The 18,409-nt window shown below is 52.0% G+C and overlaps 5 protein-coding genes across 5 annotated transcripts; 3 read left to right on the top strand and 2 right to left on the bottom strand.

Moving 5' to 3' along the window:
* Nucleotides 1-246: 246 nt before the first annotated feature.
* NECHADRAFT_87997 (uncharacterized protein) lies at nt 247-2,536 on the top strand (the record flags this gene model as incomplete). Its single annotated transcript, XM_003041391.1, has 6 exons — nt 247-413; nt 471-1,377; nt 1,429-1,489; nt 1,555-1,675; nt 1,734-1,794; nt 1,862-2,536. 6 exons carry the CDS (start codon nt 247-249, stop codon nt 2,534-2,536), a joined length of 1,992 nt encoding a protein of 663 aa, XP_003041437.1.
* A 1,335-nt stretch (nt 2,537-3,871) lies between these two features.
* On the bottom strand, nt 3,872-5,236 carry NECHADRAFT_87996 (uncharacterized protein; the record flags this gene model as incomplete). Its single annotated transcript, XM_003041347.1, has 1 exon — nt 3,872-5,236. The coding sequence occupies one exon, from the start codon at nt 5,234-5,236 to the stop codon at nt 3,872-3,874; it is 1,365 nt and encodes a 454-aa protein (XP_003041393.1).
* A 697-nt stretch (nt 5,237-5,933) lies between these two features.
* On the top strand, nt 5,934-7,576 carry NECHADRAFT_54342 (uncharacterized protein; the record flags this gene model as incomplete). The annotated part of the gene is made up of 4 exons (XM_003041390.1): nt 5,934-6,017; nt 6,068-7,155; nt 7,211-7,291; nt 7,351-7,576. The coding sequence occupies 4 exons, from the start codon at nt 5,934-5,936 to the stop codon at nt 7,574-7,576; spliced, it is 1,479 nt and encodes a 492-aa protein (XP_003041436.1).
* A 3,841-nt stretch (nt 7,577-11,417) lies between these two features.
* Nucleotides 11,418-14,131, top strand: NECHADRAFT_764 (uncharacterized protein; the record flags this gene model as incomplete). Its single annotated transcript, XM_003041389.1, has 6 exons — nt 11,418-12,239; nt 12,297-12,433; nt 12,492-12,569; nt 12,641-13,537; nt 13,609-13,785; nt 13,840-14,131. Coding segments are annotated over 6 exons (2,403 nt in total), but the record flags the coding sequence as incomplete, so codon positions are not given.
* A 2,418-nt stretch (nt 14,132-16,549) lies between these two features.
* NECHADRAFT_87993 (uncharacterized protein) lies at nt 16,550-17,352 on the bottom strand (the record flags this gene model as incomplete). The annotated part of the gene is made up of 3 exons (XM_003041346.1): nt 16,550-16,870; nt 16,906-17,069; nt 17,238-17,352. The coding sequence occupies 3 exons, from the start codon at nt 17,350-17,352 to the stop codon at nt 16,550-16,552; spliced, it is 600 nt and encodes a 199-aa protein (XP_003041392.1).
* Between the last annotated feature and the right edge of the window lie 1,057 nt (nt 17,353-18,409).

Raw genomic sequence — 18,409 nt, 5'->3', positions numbered from 1 at the left:
TGTGAGGGTCGAGTAACAGAAGCTGATATCGAGATGTCGAGATCTGGGGCTTGGTCCGAGCTTAGCCGGAAGAGGCGAGAATGCGGGGAAAAAGCAAAACCGCCGAGATAAGTTATCAGGGTTACCTCAACCCTGGCATCCAACATCTAGCCTATCTACAGTCTTTATCCGGCTCACTCACCTGGAACTCCAACAACCCCTCTTCTGGCTACCCCATCTCCCCTGTCGCGGTGCCATCACAGCAAGATGCCGCCGCAAAGCGCCACAGGCCAGGCAAAAACGTCGTGCTCTCGATGCCATAAGAGGAAGAAGAGGTGCGATCGGGGCTTACCACAATGCGAGAACTGTCGGCGAGCCTTTATCGCCTGCAGCTTCTTGAACGATGATCGGAATACTGCCTCGTATCCTATAGCGTAAGGAGTGACGTGCAATCATACGCTGGTATGCCGACTGACCCTGGGTGTCTGCAGCTATGTGCGCGAACTTGAGAATCGAGTCCAGGACCTGGAGAAGAATCTCTCCTCCCTTCAACGCACATCGCCTCTGGTGGGGGCAGGTGAACCTTCGTCGGCGAGTGCCGTGACACACGCTGCAATAACCGTCCAAGTGACCCCAAGCGCGGTCCCCACCGACAGTGATGCCGCAGCTGCCCCTGGGCAGGACTGCGTGCAAGATCTGCCTCTACAGGCCCAAGATGGTGAATGGGGTGGTCTGGCGATGCCATCGGAAGACGCCATACTCCCGGCCCTTCCTAGTCCTCCACAGACGTTGGACGGAGAACTAAAACACCTTTCACTAGAAGCCACCGCCGAGAGACATCTCGGCTCTTCTTCTGGCCTCTCCTTCGCAAAGCTCACCCAGACAGTGCTCCGGAGGCTGACACCGGACAGAGCTGATTTCGTTTTTGGCAACGATGGAGATCAAGGCATGTTGGCACACCTTAATATTGGCTCGCCGTCGGACCTCTTGAATTCGCCCATGTTTGACAATTTGGGAATATCCATGCCATGTGATCCAGCGTGGGTCAACGACTTTGTCTTCAACGATATCACAGAGCCAGATCATCAGTTGTCCAACCTGAGTATTCCAACAGACCAGTCACACATCAATAGCCTCATCGACTTTTACTTTGCTCACTCGCACACTCTCTACCCTGTTGTTGATCGTGCCGAGGTTCTGTCGACGCTTCGCTGCGTCCGTGAGGAGCCGCAATCGTCTTGGGCCCAGTCGCCGCTGTGCTTGTTCAGGATATGGATGGTGCTGGCTATTGGTTCAACAGCATACTGCTCCATATCTCTGGCTGATGAGTCCGAGTCGATGCTATACTACAACAAAGCTCTTACGTATTTCGAGCCAGCTCTTGGACTCGGGGATATGGTCAGTTCTGCTACACTTCCTAGGTCTACATCCTACTCACGCTTTGTTTAGGCTGCTTTGGAAGTCATTATTTTACAAGTGTCCTACTCCTTTTTTAACCAACTGGGGCCGAGTAAGCTAGTACCCCTATGCACTAACGCAGAGTGGCTGACAAGAAAGATACCTGGTTTCTCGTAGGAATGGCTGCCCGGATCGCCCTCGGCATGGGCCTCCAGTCGTCCTCATCCTGCGAGGGACTGCCCTTCGACGTGATTGAGAAACGCAAGCGAGTGTTTTTCTCCCTCTATATGATGGATCGGTGAGTCTGAAATTGTGAGTTTTCAAGTGAGAAGATTCTCAACTCTGGGGCACTATAGCGTGGTATCAACCGCCCTCGGTCGACCGTTTGCAGTCCACGACGACGATATCGATATACTGGTATGTGATAGATCAGAGGCGCATCCCCTAAGTGCACTTGTTTGACTTTGCGCTGAGAAAACAACAGCCTTTCGCGCCAGTTGATGATGAAAATATAAAGCCCGATGGGATCCGGCCACAGACATGTCTCAACCCTTCAATCATGGCCATTCCTCTTCATATCCTGGCCCTGCGGAGGATCTCCAGCAAGATCAACAGACGAGTCTACTCCAACCCGGACACGCCTCGGTTGACACTTGCTGAGCGAGAAGAGATCATTCGGTCTCTCCACAAGGAACTGATCCAATGGCGTCGAGATATGCCGTTCCCTCTGCCCAAGGTCGACGCCCAGGTGCCACATCTGACGAGCACCTGGTACGATTTCAACTACTATACCCATCTTGCCATGCTCTATCGGCCAACACCCCTGTTCCCTACTCTCGATCAGACTCGGATTAAAACGCTCGCAGAGGCAGCATCCTTGTCGATCCGGCATGCCTCTAGTATGCACCAGCAAGGCAGATTTGCATTCAACTGGCTGAACTTTCTCGCTTTATATACTTCTACCATTTCTCTTGTCTACTCTGTTACTGCACAGCCAGATGACCTCTGCAAGGTTCTGGAAGAGACAAGGGCAACCGACGACTTGCGCCTCTCGATCGAGTTGTTTGATACTCTGGGGATCAAGTTTATCACGGCGAGGAAGATTAAAGCCATTTTCAGCAAGATCGTAGAGAAATATGAGGATTATCCGACTACATAGTAAGATATGGTATATACTATTGCTGAATTTTGTACCATATCGACAGGCCTGGCCAGACTTCAGGTCGTTTGACCAGGCAATACATGTTGCCCTTTCGGACCTGGGGATGGGGGATGGGGATGAAAGGGGTTGTCTGGCAGATAGATCTATCATAGGAGGGTGCCTTGTAAGTCGTCTAGGTCAACCCTCTTTGATGACCAGTATCGTGACATCATGGTGTCCAGACTCCGGTTATTACCGCGGCGCTCCAAGATACCCTCCAGCAGCCTGTTTGCTGGAGTCACCCAAACCCCGCACTGGTGGAGTCTGACAACGCCGTTATCTGATGCCTCAGCCAAGGACAGCTTAGAGCGTCGGAGCGTCCGACGTGCCCTTATCGCAGGGGCCCACCCACTCATCACGACAATGTGTTCTCTCACTACTTAGTATCGGGCAGTCACCGCGTCTTCCCCGCACATGAGAATCGGAGCTGCAATTGGTGGTTGTCATGTTGTGTTGCCCGTTTTGTTGTCAACTTATCCCGCTAAGATGTTCCTCGGTACCACCAAATCCAGCCCCTAAAGTAGACCTAATTGACTTCCATGACAATAATTTGGCAAGTGAACTGAACTGCAGACAATACCTTCGCCTCGTGATAAGAAGTGCACATGCTGTTGAATGTGTGGGGCCTGTCTCGACAAGCATGGCACACTTTCTTTTCCACAATAGAGCCAACCCCTTGAACCACTGAGTAGGCATGGCCAACCAGCTGTTTCCGTCGTTTATTGATAACCGCTCTCTTTGTAGTTATATTGTCTGGTGCATGGCGTAGGCGGACAGGAGTTCGCTATCTCGCGCTTTGTACTTTCAACAGCGGGGAATGAGAAAGAGACGATGTTGCACGCTTTAATGACCTTCTTGAAAGCGTGTTGATTGCACGTTGAGTAGATAGGGTACGTCTTCAAAATTGCAGTTAAGTAAGACGAATGGCAAGGTGCAATATAGGTGGCATGCAGCATGGCGCCCTCATGGAAGGCTGCATTACCCCGACTGCTTCGTAGAGTTCGTCGTTAGGCTCTGCTTGCCCGATGCCGTCTCTATTGCCATCTGCTATTCTCCCGGAACCAACTCAAGGCAAATGGGTGCTATCTTTCTCGTTGAGAAGTCAAGACGCATGGTTGCATATGAAGAAGATGGAGAGCACATTGGGTCATGGGAGCCTAATGCAGAGTTGCTTTGGGGAAAGACCCAGGTCAACGTCAGTAAGATAATGATCTACATTGCTACTGCTTCTAACCAACTTGGCACTCTCATCAAGCTGGCCCCCAGGAAAAGGGAGCACCGGATATCCATCCTTCAAATCAGCCCAAATCCCAGAACAGATTTTCCTTCTTCAGACACTTGGGAGAAGCCGGCATATCCCTTGAGCTTGGACTCGTCCGTCTCTACACTCGTACAGTCTGGGGGTGACCGGCCGGCGAGGGCAGCTTCGAGCTGTTCTTTGATGTAGCGCTTGTTAATCGGAGTAGTTGGGCACGAGGCTATGTAGACCACGCTGGCATCTTGATCACCGAGTTGGTCGGGATCCACGGCATGGCACATCTGGGCAGTATTAGCTTCTTCATTCCACACAGCCTGATAATTCCCTACATCAGTATGCCACCAGACAGTGTCGCCTGGCTTCATGTCCGGAATATACGAAAGACATTCCTTCAAGCGTAGGTGTGGATGTGAGCTTGGGCTTAGCCGCTGGCTTTGTTCCTTGATGGTACCTGGAAACCAGTTGGAATCCGGATCAAAAGTCCATTTCTCGGCATCCATCACGTCTTCTGGATTCGGTGGAGGAGCGAAGAAAGGCCTCAGTATGAGATAGGCCACGGTTACCTTGACCTCTGGATAGAGTAGCAGGGTACCCTTTGTTGCGGACGTCTGAGTCAACGCCGTCCAGCCTTGGAACGAGCGGAAGACGACAGAGTGCGCCTGGGCCTTGAACAAGAACTGGTCAGCGTTCTTGCGGACGTCGAGATCATATGGATCATGCAGCTCCGGATGGCCCGAGAGGATTTCGCCGTAAACTTTGCGATACTGCGGATCCGCCCAACGGCATAGACTGCCGGCGTCGATGTGCGGTCCAAGTCCCAGAAAGCTCTGCCCTGGAGGCCGGATCCGGGCTGCATCGGTGTAGCTCAGGGGCTCGGGTGATGTCTCGCCCGACTTGTCATGGTAGAGAGAGTTGAGGGCCCTTTGGACTAGGATGTGATTGGGATGAGTGCGGATTGCCACCTGGGTCGGGGAGTTGTAGACGTTGATTATGACACGAGACTCTGACGGCCAGCCCGGGATGGCACCCTCGTTGTTTGTGAGAAAGGCCTTGAGGTCCTGGTACTGGTCAGTTGCCTCCTCTTCACTGAGAACGCCCCGGATCACGCAGCAGCCGCTGGATTTCAAGATGAAACGCTGCTCATCCGACAAGCCCTCGCGGGAGATGTCCGCCAGCTCCAGGACAGGGATGGCATCACTACCAAGACTTGCCAGCCTCTCGGTGACGGTCTCGAGATCCTTGCAAGCCCTCAGCCAGCCCTGTCGCAGCGCATCTTGCCCATACTGCGCAATCACCTCACCCTTGGCTGTGGCAGAGGGGGCGAATGTGTCCTCGGAGACGGTTTGGGGAGGTGTTAGGAACTCGCTCCAGGCTGGCCAGTTGCTAACTCTTCCAGGCATTGTTATCGATTGTCACGCTGTGCTGCGAACGGATGATGGGCAGGATTAACCTGGCGTAGGTCTGGACAAGTCACGGGAAGATAGCGTGGCAGATGAGGCATCACTGTTATCTTGCCTAGATCAGGTTAATATACCAAGCGACAAGGCCAAGCCTACTTCACGAAGGATCGGCAAGGGGCGGAGATGCCGATAGAATAAGCCCAATTCGATTGGTGTGGCCTAACCCGCATCGGATTCACCGCCCCCGCCTTGTTAGATATTGGCTGTGTTTTGATAGGATAGATATCCGAACTCTAGCCTCCCCAGAACAGGCCTCACAACCCCTTTCTATGCTCCCTCAGAGTCGGATCGTTGAGAGAGGCGGGAGAGGGATCTAGGCGGACTCGCCGATCTCTCTTCGGATAACCTAGGGAACAGTCAGTATACCAGGATAATATACCGGCCCCATCGATATCACCCCCGATATCTTAGCCGATAAGACCCTTGGCTCGCTAGCGAGGTCATGAATCGCATGTTATAGCCTCGCAACGCGGGGATCGGGACTATAAGAAGCCAAGCCTGATCCATTGGTGGACCAGACATCAAAACTCCACTGGCAGACAGAACGTGGGACTGTAGACTGCTTGCGGAGAGACATCTCAGTCACATACATCCTCGCCCTCTCAACGCCGCCACCATGTTCGCCATCAGCAAGATGATGGCGCTCATCTGCCTCGTCGCAGCGCTGAACTGTGCAACCATCGGATACGACGCAAGCATGATGTCCTCCCTTAATATCCTGGTTTGTGTTTCCCTCCTTGTGTCTTCTCCATTCTAACCCGTTGCATGCAGTCCGAGTTCCAGACGCAGTTTGACATAGACACAAACCTCAAAGGCCTGTTGACTGCGGCTCAGAACCTTGGCTCCATCGTCACCGGGTTCTTCGTCGGTGCCCTGGTAGACAAGTATGGCCGCAAGATGGGTATCCTCATATCCTCCTGCCTCGTGCTCGTGTCCTGCATCTTGCATTCCACGGCGACTACCAAGGCACAGCTCTTCATCGGACGCATCATCGTAGGTATCGCAAAGTCAGTGGACATCGCGTCCGTGCCGACCTACCTGGTCGAGCTTGCGCCACCCACGCGTCGAGGTTTCGTCGCCGGCCTGTACTGGGCGTGCTGGCTTCTCGGTGCCATTATTTCCTCCGCTGTCGGCTATGGAGCTCGCAGCATTGCGGGATCTTGGTCGTGGCGTCTCATCTGCATCTGCATGGCCGGCCCGGCCCTTTCCTGTATCCTCTGCCTCTTCTTTATCCCAGAGTCTCCTCGATGGCTGATCGCCAACGGCCGGGAGCAAGAAGGCCTTGGCGTTCTCGCCAGGTTCCACGGAAGGGGAGACGAGTCGCATCCCTTGGTCACTTCGCAGTTCAGGGAGATCAAGGAGACGATTACGTTTGAGCAGGAGAACCAGTTCGAGTCTTACAGGGCCTGGTGGAAGGCTTTCATCGGGGCCAAGGAAAACCTCTACCGGGGCTTCATTCTCATGACCCTGGGCGTATTCGAGCAGACCATCGGCTCCAGTATCATCACCTTTTACCTGGGCAGCGTCCTCGACCTGGCGGGCATCACATCGGAGAAAGAACAGTTCGCCATCAACGTCAGTCAAAACTGCGTCGCCTTCCTCTCTGCTCTGGTTGGTATCTGCTTCATCGATCGCGTCGGTAGAGTTCCCATGCTGGTGGCCGGCACTACCTTCTGTGCCGCCGTTCTCGCCACCATGGCCGGCCTGACTGCGCGGGAGACGGACAATTCTCTCGGCCGCAATGGAATCATTGCCATGGTGTACCTCTTCCAGATCGGATACTCGTCTACATGGACGCCCTTGTCGTTCTCTTACTGCGCCGAGATCCTCAACTTTACCATCAGAGCCAAGGGCATGGGGTAGGTTTCTGCTTCCTCGCTCTACTGGACATGTCACTAATGAGATTGACTACAGTATCTATAGCGTGTTTACTTCGTCAGCTGGCTTCTTCAACCAATACGTGATCCCCATCGGTCTGAGCGGCATTGGATGGAGGTGAGAATTGTCCTACAATCTATGTCACAGGCCGAGTCAGCAAGACTAACAGCGTGCAGGTTTTATATCGTGGGCACTGTCTGGAATATTTTTGTTGCCATCGTCATCTTCTTCACCTACATGGAGACACGCGGTCTCACACTGGAACAGATCGACCAGCGCTTCAAGGGTGTCCCCCGTGACCAGCTTGTTGATATCACGCAAGTCTATTATGGAGTGAAGCCTATTACAGAGGGGGAGTTGGAGAGCAATGCAAAGCAGGATGTGAAGAACTCTGTCGAGTAGGCCTGGGACAATGACAAGCCCTAGCCATGAGTTTACTCATCGTACAGCACCAAGCAGATGCCTTTAGCTACACGCCCTGAATATCCCCGGCGGACTCGACATGTTCCCTTCTAGTAGATTAGCTAGCCTTATGGATATGTGCCGAGTCGGTGCCGTCGTCGTTGGGATCTCTCTGTCGCTTCTGAGGGGATGTCGGGGCCATGGCTGACTCGATTCTCGTCGTCTCTGAGGCTGGCGGCGATGGAAGCTTATGGGAGCCAGTGTTGAGCCTCCGTCGCTTGCGCGGTCGGCTTTGCTTCGTCTCGTTGGTGGATTCGGAAGGGAAAGGGAGGGGATTGTCTTTCAAGTCGGTAATGGATGAGAGCCAGCTAGCAACGGCGGCTTCAGTCGCGTACATTCTGTTTCTGACACTTGGTGAACCGCGTCATAGGCTGGCAGTTGCCGATTGTGTCGTGTCATCCCTTTTTGAAGCGATTGTTAATGTGACATTACCTTGCCTCCAAGACAGAGCGGGTGATGGTTGTTGTGATTTGTCGCCCCGCCAACTGCTGTGGCGCTGTGTGGCTCAGCATTTTCTGTGGCTGTCATCTCATTTCATCAGTGCGCGATGTAGGTACAGGGTAGGTTCAACATGAAGTTCGCCCTTGAAGACGATTAAGACAAAGAGTTGGCTTGCAATTCAGCCTTTGACAACAAGGTCGACAAGTGATTGCTACGGACAAGCCAATTCCCATCTTATTGTTCAATCGCTGCCATGTCGTTATCTGCATTGCATCATGCCAAACACGCGATGCACCACACGCCACTCTACCAGACACAATCCAATTGCATTTCTGGTAACCCAAAATCAAGGTGGGTAGTGTTACGAGACTCGGGTCCTCAAATGCAGGAATATGGCTCATTATTTCTACAGAATAGTATGGCTAATGTACAGGTAAGCTGAGCTTCTTCATATCATGTCCATGTTAGAACTGGCGGAGTGCGGCTGATTGAAAGAAATTGAGAACATGTGAGAGTTTCGTTGGCGGGTTTAAAGGGCAGTGTTTCGTATCATATTTCATTCGATGCTGGGAGAGCCTCGCATTGTAGCTGCTTCATCAATGATGCTCGAACAAAGTGGTGCATAGCATTCATTAATTGTTGAATTCGTTGGCCACGCTCTCTAACGCACACCTGCCTGGGAAGCTACGGTACTCTACCGGACGAACCAGACATCAAAGCATAGTGGGGGATGACTTGGAGCTTTATTTTGCACGACGGTCGTTATCTGAATCAGTATCAAGGTCAACATGAAAGGTTCGTCGAGGCAGAATCTGAGGGCGATTATTACTCCTTGAAACCCCAGGCTGGTAATCTTGTCTGAGAAAAAGCTTGCTTATTTGATTGGAACGTGAGGCAATAGAAGAAAGATGAAAGACAACCGGATTGTGTTGCTGCAGAGCATGAAACGGAGAAAACGAAGCATGATGTCTATCTCGCGAATGAGCTGTAGAAGTCATGCTTTGTTTGTCAGACAAGATTGAAACTGGGCGCCTGGCGCTGAATTTCCAAGCCGTTGATTTTCACAGAGATCACTTCAGGATGTCGGGGAGTTAGCTACATAGTACTTGATGGCACTTCCATGGCGGCTCGTATCTAGCTTACATCTAGTGCAACAACAAGGCTGATGGCCTTGCTATGCTTTTTTACCTGAGAACTTGCTGCTATTTCTAAAGATTTGCTTCTTACCAAGTAGGCAGGCAAGTCTTTGTCGGAGATAGATAGAGAAGTTCTCACGAATTTCTGCCTCGGACACCAAACACTTACCCACACCCTCCAAGCAGGGTTACAGCGGCGGATGGGCTAAGTGACCAATACAAAGTCAATTTAGCACCACATAGTTCTGCCCAGTTCAAACCACCCATGTACTCTGTGAACTTTTCCTTTCTACCCCCCTGCTTATCGTTATCCCCTCCGGCCCATTTCTGGTACTAGCCCTCACGAAAATCTCGGCTGCCAGCAGTATGCATGTTTGAGATGTCAAAACCCTGCTAGAGAGATCAATGATTTGGTGTTTCAGAGCACCAGACTTTAATGCTGGGATGTGTTGATGATCATGATGTTCTTTGCGGCTGTACCCGACGGAGACATCATTGATGCCAAGAGAAAAAGAGGATCAAACATGAGTCAATCGTTGTCCAAATAATTCCGGAATTCCGCCGTAGGTCGACACAGGGGCTGCGAGTATGATCATCGACTGACTGCTTTGAGGACGGCTATACATCCCCTAAGCGAGATGTCCTCACGAGCTCTTCCGAGCTTTATCCAATGTCCTGAACTAACACTGTCGGATCGGGGCGAGCGTTGCAACGCTTCATTGCTTATTGCTAATGGCTTGGCGGCAATTTTGGCCATCCCTCAACAGGGTGAGGAAGCACCGATATCGCACAAAATGTCCCTCACAGTAACCTCGTTGACCATGTACCATCGTCAACGGACCAGGCCCTGATGTGATGTTGATTGACAAACCAACCAGACCTTTGCAGTGAGTTCCATCAACCCCCCTGACATCTGATAAGCAAGGATCTAGCCCACTAAACCTACGACCCTTCGGAAAGATATCCTCTTGCGGCTCAGGAGCTCCTTGGCAGCCGATGCTAAAGTCTCGTGGTACCAAGTAAATTGCGCAACTCTTCTGCTTCTGGCTCGAGGTAATTCCTGCAACATGCTGATAAGCATTCCCAACTTGGGCAGGTGGTAGTCAGAATGAAACCATTCTACACAGTCATGCATGGGATCACAACTGGCCCATGTCAATCACAGCAATTGATGGTTTTAGTCTTCAAGACTGTGATGAAGAGCCACATCCCACCGGATAACCGTCTCGGAATCTCGGTGTATAGCAAGCTCGTAGCGGACAAGACGCGGGATTTTCTGCACTAGAGCCACCGCATCCCCAACAACCCCTTGTCGCTATTCCAATATCCGAGTGTAACTCTTTTCTGGGAGGCCCTGGCATCACGCATCGGGTTGTGGGGGGTGTTGAGCCGAGTTCGGACCACGCAACAGAGCTTTGACTGGCCACCACGTGGTGTCCAGCTGCGTAGTTCGTCTTGGCAGGTTCGTGTTCCTGCAGAGAGGCGGACTAGAGAAGTAAGGTTATCAATGTCGGGATGAAAATGACAGTCAAAAGGCCGGCTAAGCCCCGATCCTTTGCTTCTTGGATGGGTCCGAACATCTGATTGAAGGAATCGTGATTTCCACTGCAGCCAACTACAGGGATGTTAAATTACGGCACTTGCTTTAGCTTGGACCACCCACTCACATCTAATCTTATCGAAAAGATCTTATCTGATCATGTTCATTGCATTTTCTTGCTGCTTGTAGAAGCCGGAGGGTCCGTCCCATTTTGCTGCGTCTCTATAAAAAGTAGCATCAAGCTCGGTACGTTTCATCGGAACCCTCATCCCAACCCTTTCTCTACGTCCCACGATCCTTCTTCGGCCGTTCATTCTCTACACCCTCCCATCGGCATCACCTCGGTGTGGGACGTGTCAAGATGGCATTCATCAGGTCGTTCTTCTTTTTGGCTCCCCTCCTCTTCCTTTCCGACCTCGCTCTTGGTGACGACGTTGATACCTCGTTGGGCACTCCCAGCCCCTTATCCATCGACACCACTAGATTCATTGTCGAGTTTTCCGGTTCTGCCAAGTTCAAGAGAGATGAAGCTGATGCTGTATGTCTCTTCCAGTAGTCTCGCGTAATAGAGAAGACCTTTACCAACAGCTATGTCATATAGGGCGCGTCCGAATTCTATTCGGTTCTGCAAGACTCGGGCCAAGATGTCACTCCATCACTCGTCTTTGACTCGGAAATCTTTCAAGGAGTCTCGTTCGACGTAAAGAACGCCACCAACAACACCCTTGCCGAGATTGAAGCTCTTCCAGAGGTTGCCAAGATTTGGCCCGCAGCATTCTTTCACCTGCCGGTTGAAGGGTCTGCTGCTGTTGCTGACCCCGATTCGCGACTTAAGTACCCTGCTTGGAGTGTTCACAACGACACCAATGTGGCTGCCATGCACCAGGCTGGTCACTTCGGCGAAGATGTTGTCATCGCAATCGTTGATTCAGGCATTGACTATACCCATCCCGCTTTCGGTGGAGGATTTGGTCCAGGCTACCGGGTCGAGGCAGGCTATGATCTTGTCGGTGATGACTATGTGGCTGGGGGTGAATACAAGCCCGACGATGACCCCATGGACTGCCTGGGCCATGGAACTCACGTTGCTGGAATTGCGGCGAGTGGGGACTCCTACCTCCCCGGCGTGGCACCCAAAGCCCGTCTTCGTGCTTACAAGGTGTTTGGCTGTGGTGATGGCACCTACGAGGATACCATCGTGGCTGCGTTTATCAAAGCATACGAAGACGGTGCTGATGTGATCAATGCGTCTCTTGGTTCAAACAGGGGGTTTCCGGACAGTCCAACAGCCCTTATCGCGTCGACGATTGCAGCAGCTGGGGTTCTGGTCGTTTTTGCTGCCGGTAACAGTGGCGCCACGGGCCCCTTCTACACGAGTAGTGGCGGCAACGGCGTTGGAAGTCTTGCAGTTGGCAGTGTTCAAGCCGAGGATTGGGTTGCATATCAGTTCACAGCGACTTCTTCTAGCGGAGAGACCCGAGAGATTGTGAGTCACATATCTTGCCGGCATTGACAGTAACTAACAATCATGTGAACAACACAGCCCTATCTCAGCGACACCTTGAAGCAGTTCAACTTGAACGGCACTTTCGCGGCTTTCACTCGTCCCGACGTTCGAGAGCAAACTGCATGTACCTGGGACCAGCCCACTGGGCCCAAAGACTCTGTAATGGTCATTCCGTAAGTGAACCATTATCCTAAGATGGGTGTTATAGGCACTAATGAATGAAAATCATAGCAAGGGAACATGCGGATGGCAAATCCAGGACTCGAATGTCATCGGCAAGACCAACAGCGTCCTGTATATCCAGACAGAGTCGGGGGACTGGGAACGCCCAGATCGCGCCGTTTACAGAGACGATCAACCTCAGAATTGTGAGTTTGGAGAACTGGCCTTAGAAGTGATGCGACTGACAGTCTCTTCAACACAGCTGCTGTCATCCTGTACGAAGACGGTGACTGGATCATGAGCCAGGTTGAGGGTGGCTACGATGTCACATTTGAATTCATTCACAACAACCAGGCCATTTCTATACCTCGGTCTGGCTTTGCAGGTGGAAGAATCAATGATTTCAGCTCCTGGGGACCCACTCTTGATGCCAGGATGAAGCCTGAAATCTCGGCCCCTGGTGGCTCCATCCTGTCTACCTGGCCGGTGTCTTCGGGATCATGGGCAACCTACTCGGGCACTAGTATGGCAAGCCCATATATTGCGGGAGTCGGTGCTCTCTTCTTCGGTTCCCGCGGTGGACGCTCTGCTCTGGGCCCTAAAGCTGCCCAGACGGCTGTCGAGCGTATCATCGCGAGTGGAAGACTGGTCCAACACAACGATGGAACCAGCAACCCTGCGTCTATTGTCAGACAGGGGGCAGGAATCGTTGATGCTGCCTCTGTCATTCTGTCTGGCACCTCTGTCAGTCCAGCAAACTTGAACCTCAACGACACGGTTCACTTCAAACCCTCTCACGAAGTAGTTCTCACCAACTCCAACGACGAGACCGTCACATACAAGGTGACTCATGAGGCGGGTATCACCATACACACCAAAGGAAACGGGGATGCCTGGGTCTCCAATGAGCCTTCGTACTCCAGTGACGAGGGTGAAGTGGCCACAGTTTCGCTCTCTGATGATACCTTCACCCTCGGTGCCGGCGAATCTGCTACTCTCCGCCTTGAGTTTGTCGAGCCAGCGAGCGTTAGCGCCAGTTATCTCCCTGTCTACGGCGGCCGCATCCTTTTCGGGGGCTCGAACGGCGAGGTTGTTTCTGTCACCTATATGGGTAAGTCGGCACCTGAGCCACCCCGTCAGCATCTTGGGGTTACTGACCATAATGTATAACAGGTATCAAAGGAAGTATATACGGAAGCGACACCTGGGAAATGCATCGAGGGGTTCCTATGTGGCTTAGTGGATATGGTGGTTTGATGGAAGAGGGCCACGAGTACTCGTTGGAGCACGACTCGGATGTGTTCCAGCCCTATTTCAACATCCTGTGGTCCACTCGAGAGATTGGCTTTGACGTAAGATTTGGGTTTCTAACTCGTTGAGAACCTGCAGCTGACTTACTCTGACAGTATGTGACCAGGGATTGGGAGCCCAGTGACTGGGTCTATCCCCCTGTTGCTGGCAAGAACAACTGGATTGGCTCGGTTCGGACTCGGCCCAGTGGTCTCAGTAATGAGATTATCAACTTCCCCCTGGTAAACTATCCTCGGGTCTCTGGTGCGTTCTATGTGGCATCTCAGGGATACTTTGCCAACGGCTCCTCGATCCCTGATGGCGAGTATCGGCTCCTTGGCCGAGCAGTCCGTACCTTTGGAGACATGAACAACCTCGACGACTGGCAGTACGCGCTTTCACCGTGGTTCACTGTCAAACGAGACATCAAGCCCACGGACACGACAACCTCTGAGGTCGCAAGCTCTACCACTGTTGCGAGCAGCGCCACCTCGGATGCTACGACTAGTTCCGAGGCACCTGTATGCACGGCCGGTGCTGCTCGTCCAGTGTCTCTGACGGTATATGTTGGAAATGTTGAGGACGGCCACAAGCTTTATCTCTATTCAGACTTCCTGGCCGTTGATCTCCGTGGTGAGCAGTCGCCTCTGAGCTGGGCGCTTACAGAGAACGGTCATCTCCAGTCCAAGTCTCAGACCACCGGCGCCGATATCTTTGCCGCAGTCCACACCAACACCAACAGCTTGGTGTACATGTATCCTGCATCACGCATCACGGGAGCATGGTCACGTCTTGAATGCCGCGCCACCACTGAGGGTACACTGAGCTGTGTGTCTGGCGAGAAGGACAAGTTCTACATCTGCGAACTCGACACAGGTCTTGTGCGCCACGGCCCAGCTATCGTGGACGGCTGCACAGCTCTGACATTCAAGGCTGATGATCTTCCGGATCCTTGTGCCACTGCTGAGCTCTCATCGGCCACTTCTGATACGCCTACAACCACCACTGGTAGCGCCACAGGCTCAACCGCAGAATCTTCCGCTGAAACTACGTCGGCGGCTTCATTCATCAGCTCCATCACGACATTGGATGCATCCACTACCAGCACAGATACCGCCACCAGTGAGGTCATCACGTCGACAGAGGACATGACGACATCTCAGACCACTTCCGTTTCTTGGGATAGTGAAGGGTCGACAGATTCTACATTCACCAACTCTATATCGACGAGTAGCCTTGTACCTGAATGGAGCTCTACGTCTTCGGACTTGAGCATCATTACGGAATCCGACACTACCACTTCTGAACCAAGTACTACGTGGGATGTCAGTACCTCCACCTTCGAGTCAAGTGCTTCTTTCGAATCTAGTGCTAGCAACTCTGAGCCAAGCACTGCTATCTCTGAATCGAGTCATACTACCTCTGAACTTAGCACTGCCACTCCTGATTCAAGTACTGCTTTGAATCCCATTGGTTCTACTTCAGAGTCCAGTACCTCTCCTACCTGGTCTTCAGAATCGACAAGTATCTCTGAGTCGACAACTACCTTGGAGCCAAGCACAGAATCGGAATCAAGTGCTGAGGGAACATCCACCAGCGTCAGCAACACATCCGAGAGCTCTTCTATCAAGACAACCTCTCAGAGTGCCACTTTATCTGTTACGGGGGACCCAGATTCTTCGTCCTATACAACAGCCATTCCGACCTCGACAACAGTAGAGACGAGCACATCTCTCGACACAAGCACAAGGCAGTCTTCGACCGAATCGAACGGCTCCACATCTTCCAAGTCTTCAAGCATTTCTTCTTCATCTCTGGATTTCACACTGTCTGAATCAAGCTCAGGTGTTCGGACCCGTACAGAGCCCCTTTCAAGCATGTCCTCCATCCCAACCGACACTTCCAGTACCAGAGCCCAACACTTGACAACGTCGACCATCTTTGCCACCAACATTGTCACTATTACGGCATGTCCCTCAAGTGTCAGGAACTGCCCCACGTCCGACTACACGATGATCATCACTACCGAGATTGTCGCCATCAGTACGACAGTTTGCCCCCTTTCGTCGACCGACGGCATCTCTTGGATTGCTTCAGAGACGAAACATCCCGACAGGAGTGATGGATTGAGCGCCCCAACCACCTCCAAGTCGACGCCTGTCACAGTCACCAGATGTCCTGGGGGTATCTCCTACTGTCAAGAGTCATCCAAAACAATTGATATTCTTCACGCGACTACTGTGGGAAGTGAAGAAGGTCCCAGCACACAGTTGGCGGAGGTCTCGTCGCACGGATGGGACAGCGATTCCACCAGGTCGGCTATGCCTATCCGACCAGCTGACTCCAAGGTCTATGCCTCGATTTCCACAGGAGAACCTCCTCGGTCTTCTACGGGGGCGTTGCAAAGTTCTGCGCCTGCACATGATGGAAGCAGCCAGGGACTCAATGGTGGACAACAGCCCACCAATGACGACAGCGCAAGGCCTTCAACTCTTCATACAAAGGATTCAACGGCTCAGCCAAGCGGTAAGTCAACCTTGGGAGTTGCTGGCGCTGTTACTAGTGGTGCCACAGGACCTGGTTCTTCTCAACCGGAAACCACTCAAGACCCTACAGTTGTTAGTAGCAGCGCACACCGGCAGAGCTTTAATGCTTTCGTTGTTGGGGCTATGTTTATTCTTTCTGTCTTTAATCTTCTTCCATAGTAACTCAAATTTTAGTTATAGCTCTATTAATAAATCGGCAATGTCTGAGATAGAATCGATTTTAAAGAGTCAAGCTGTGACGAACATCTGTTGGATTGCTAAATGAGATGGGGATATTTTCATAAAATTCTTTCATTTATAATCAACAGCCATAGTGAACATAAGGAGCCCACTGGTGCAACCCCTCGCTAACCGAATCGTTCTTGCCCCTGTCCCATACGTGATTCTCGCAATGTCCACACAAGTCTCGTCATTTACCTTGGACAACGTGCCGACCACGTGATGAAATCCGGCCACCTGGCACGCGCTGATCAGATGCACGCTTTCGTCGAGATGCTTCGCTTCTTCCATCTGGCTAGTTCCGCAGGCTCTAAGGTAGGCTAGAAATGGGTTTTGCTCTCGGAGGTTCATTGGGATCAAGTCGACCACTGTGAGAGGATTTTCCTCCCAGTCCTGAAGACGCAAGTGGCTCAACAGGATGATCTCACGATGTTCTCCAGAACGAGGTAACTCTGGCTGACTAAGAGACTTGCAAGTTCTTGTAATCGACAGGCTTGAGTAGTTGGGTCATCAGTATCGTCTTTGAGCCTTCGTCTTGCCTCTCGAATGGCCTCATCGCTAGCATCGGTGAAATCCTCGACCTCCGACATGACTCGGCTTAGGGGTTAACGATGATGATTAGCGGCAAGGATGGGTACAACGGGTGGTTGCGCTGTGTAGGGATGCGTGCTGGGGTGTTGATGATCTAGGCCGAGGATGGGTGGGTGAAAGTATTTATCAATTGGCCATTGTGCAAGAGTCTTGATAAGCCTCCACTTACATTCCCAAAGCCTCTCTACATCCGAACGCCGCACTGCCCTGTCATGGGGCTGTGCAGGGATCAGGGCCACCCTCCAGCGGGGAATCAAGAGCGCAATAAGGCCCCGGACAGACATGTTGCCTTAACTGCCGGAGATCCCCAACTATCAATCATCCATCCTGTAGGCACGCATACAATACGAAGCAGCATGATGGAGGCCTTTTGGTCGTATCCCCGACGTCTGAAACGGTCATGTTTGGAGACTCAGGATGCACCTGGTTTATATGCCGCCGTTTCGATTAACTTCGAGCTCGGCTTCTCCCCCTGTAGCAGGACAAACTGACGGACCTCGAACAGCGACTGGAACAAATTGATCGAGAGGAAGAAACACTTTTGTTTCTGGGAAGAAGCCGAATAGATGGAAACAAGAGCCGATTGTCGACTCTCTCTGAGATCGAGACAGCCCTGGCAGACAACGGTGGGAGAGAGATATAAAAGAAGTCGGGGCTTCAACTAACCGAGAGTAGACCAATTTGCTGCAAGAACAGCTCGAGCCTTCAGCTTACAATCGGCTGACGAAAAAGACATTGCGAGCTTGCAGAACTGGGTGGCCGCCACGGGATGCTTGGCAGGAGACGAGACAGCATATCGTTCATGTTTTGACGAGCCCATCCCGCCAGCACCCATAGCGGACAGCGCAATTCAACAGCTCGAGTCTTGGGTAGAAGAGAAGCTAACCCGGAATTGGCCCGAGTTTCGAAATGTAAGACTGCCACCCCAACCAAAGCGCCATGATGACGGGTTCAGACTGGTGAGGCTCGAAGCTAGATGAGCCGTCCTTGAATCAACAGTCTAGATATAGACGAATAATCATCTTGCCCCTTTATTGTAGAGCAAATGTTCCAAACCTACCATATGTGAGAGGGCAAAACCGTGCCCTGTTGCCCCCAAGCCGCTTTTGGGCCGCAGTACATCCAGCGATAACAATGATCAATACAACGTGGCATTGGCTTTTGAGAGAGTCACATGCAAAGCAAAGTCCGGAGAATTTGTTTACATACACTACTCTGGCCATGGTACTAGGATGAAGCCCTGCTGAGACTTGTCGAATAAGTCAACCGGAGACTTGGCACTGGTTCTCCTCAAAGGGGATCAAAGTCCCGACATGTTTCTTCGCGGTCCGAAATTGGGTA

This window comes from Fusarium vanettenii (genome assembly GCF_000151355.1).
Source record: "Fusarium vanettenii 77-13-4 chromosome 13 genomic scaffold NECHAsca_47_chr13_1_0, whole genome shotgun sequence".
In the NCBI taxonomy this organism is placed as follows: Eukaryota; Fungi; Ascomycota; class Sordariomycetes; order Hypocreales; family Nectriaceae; genus Fusarium; species Fusarium vanettenii.
This window is presented reverse-complemented; position numbering and strand designations above follow the sequence as displayed.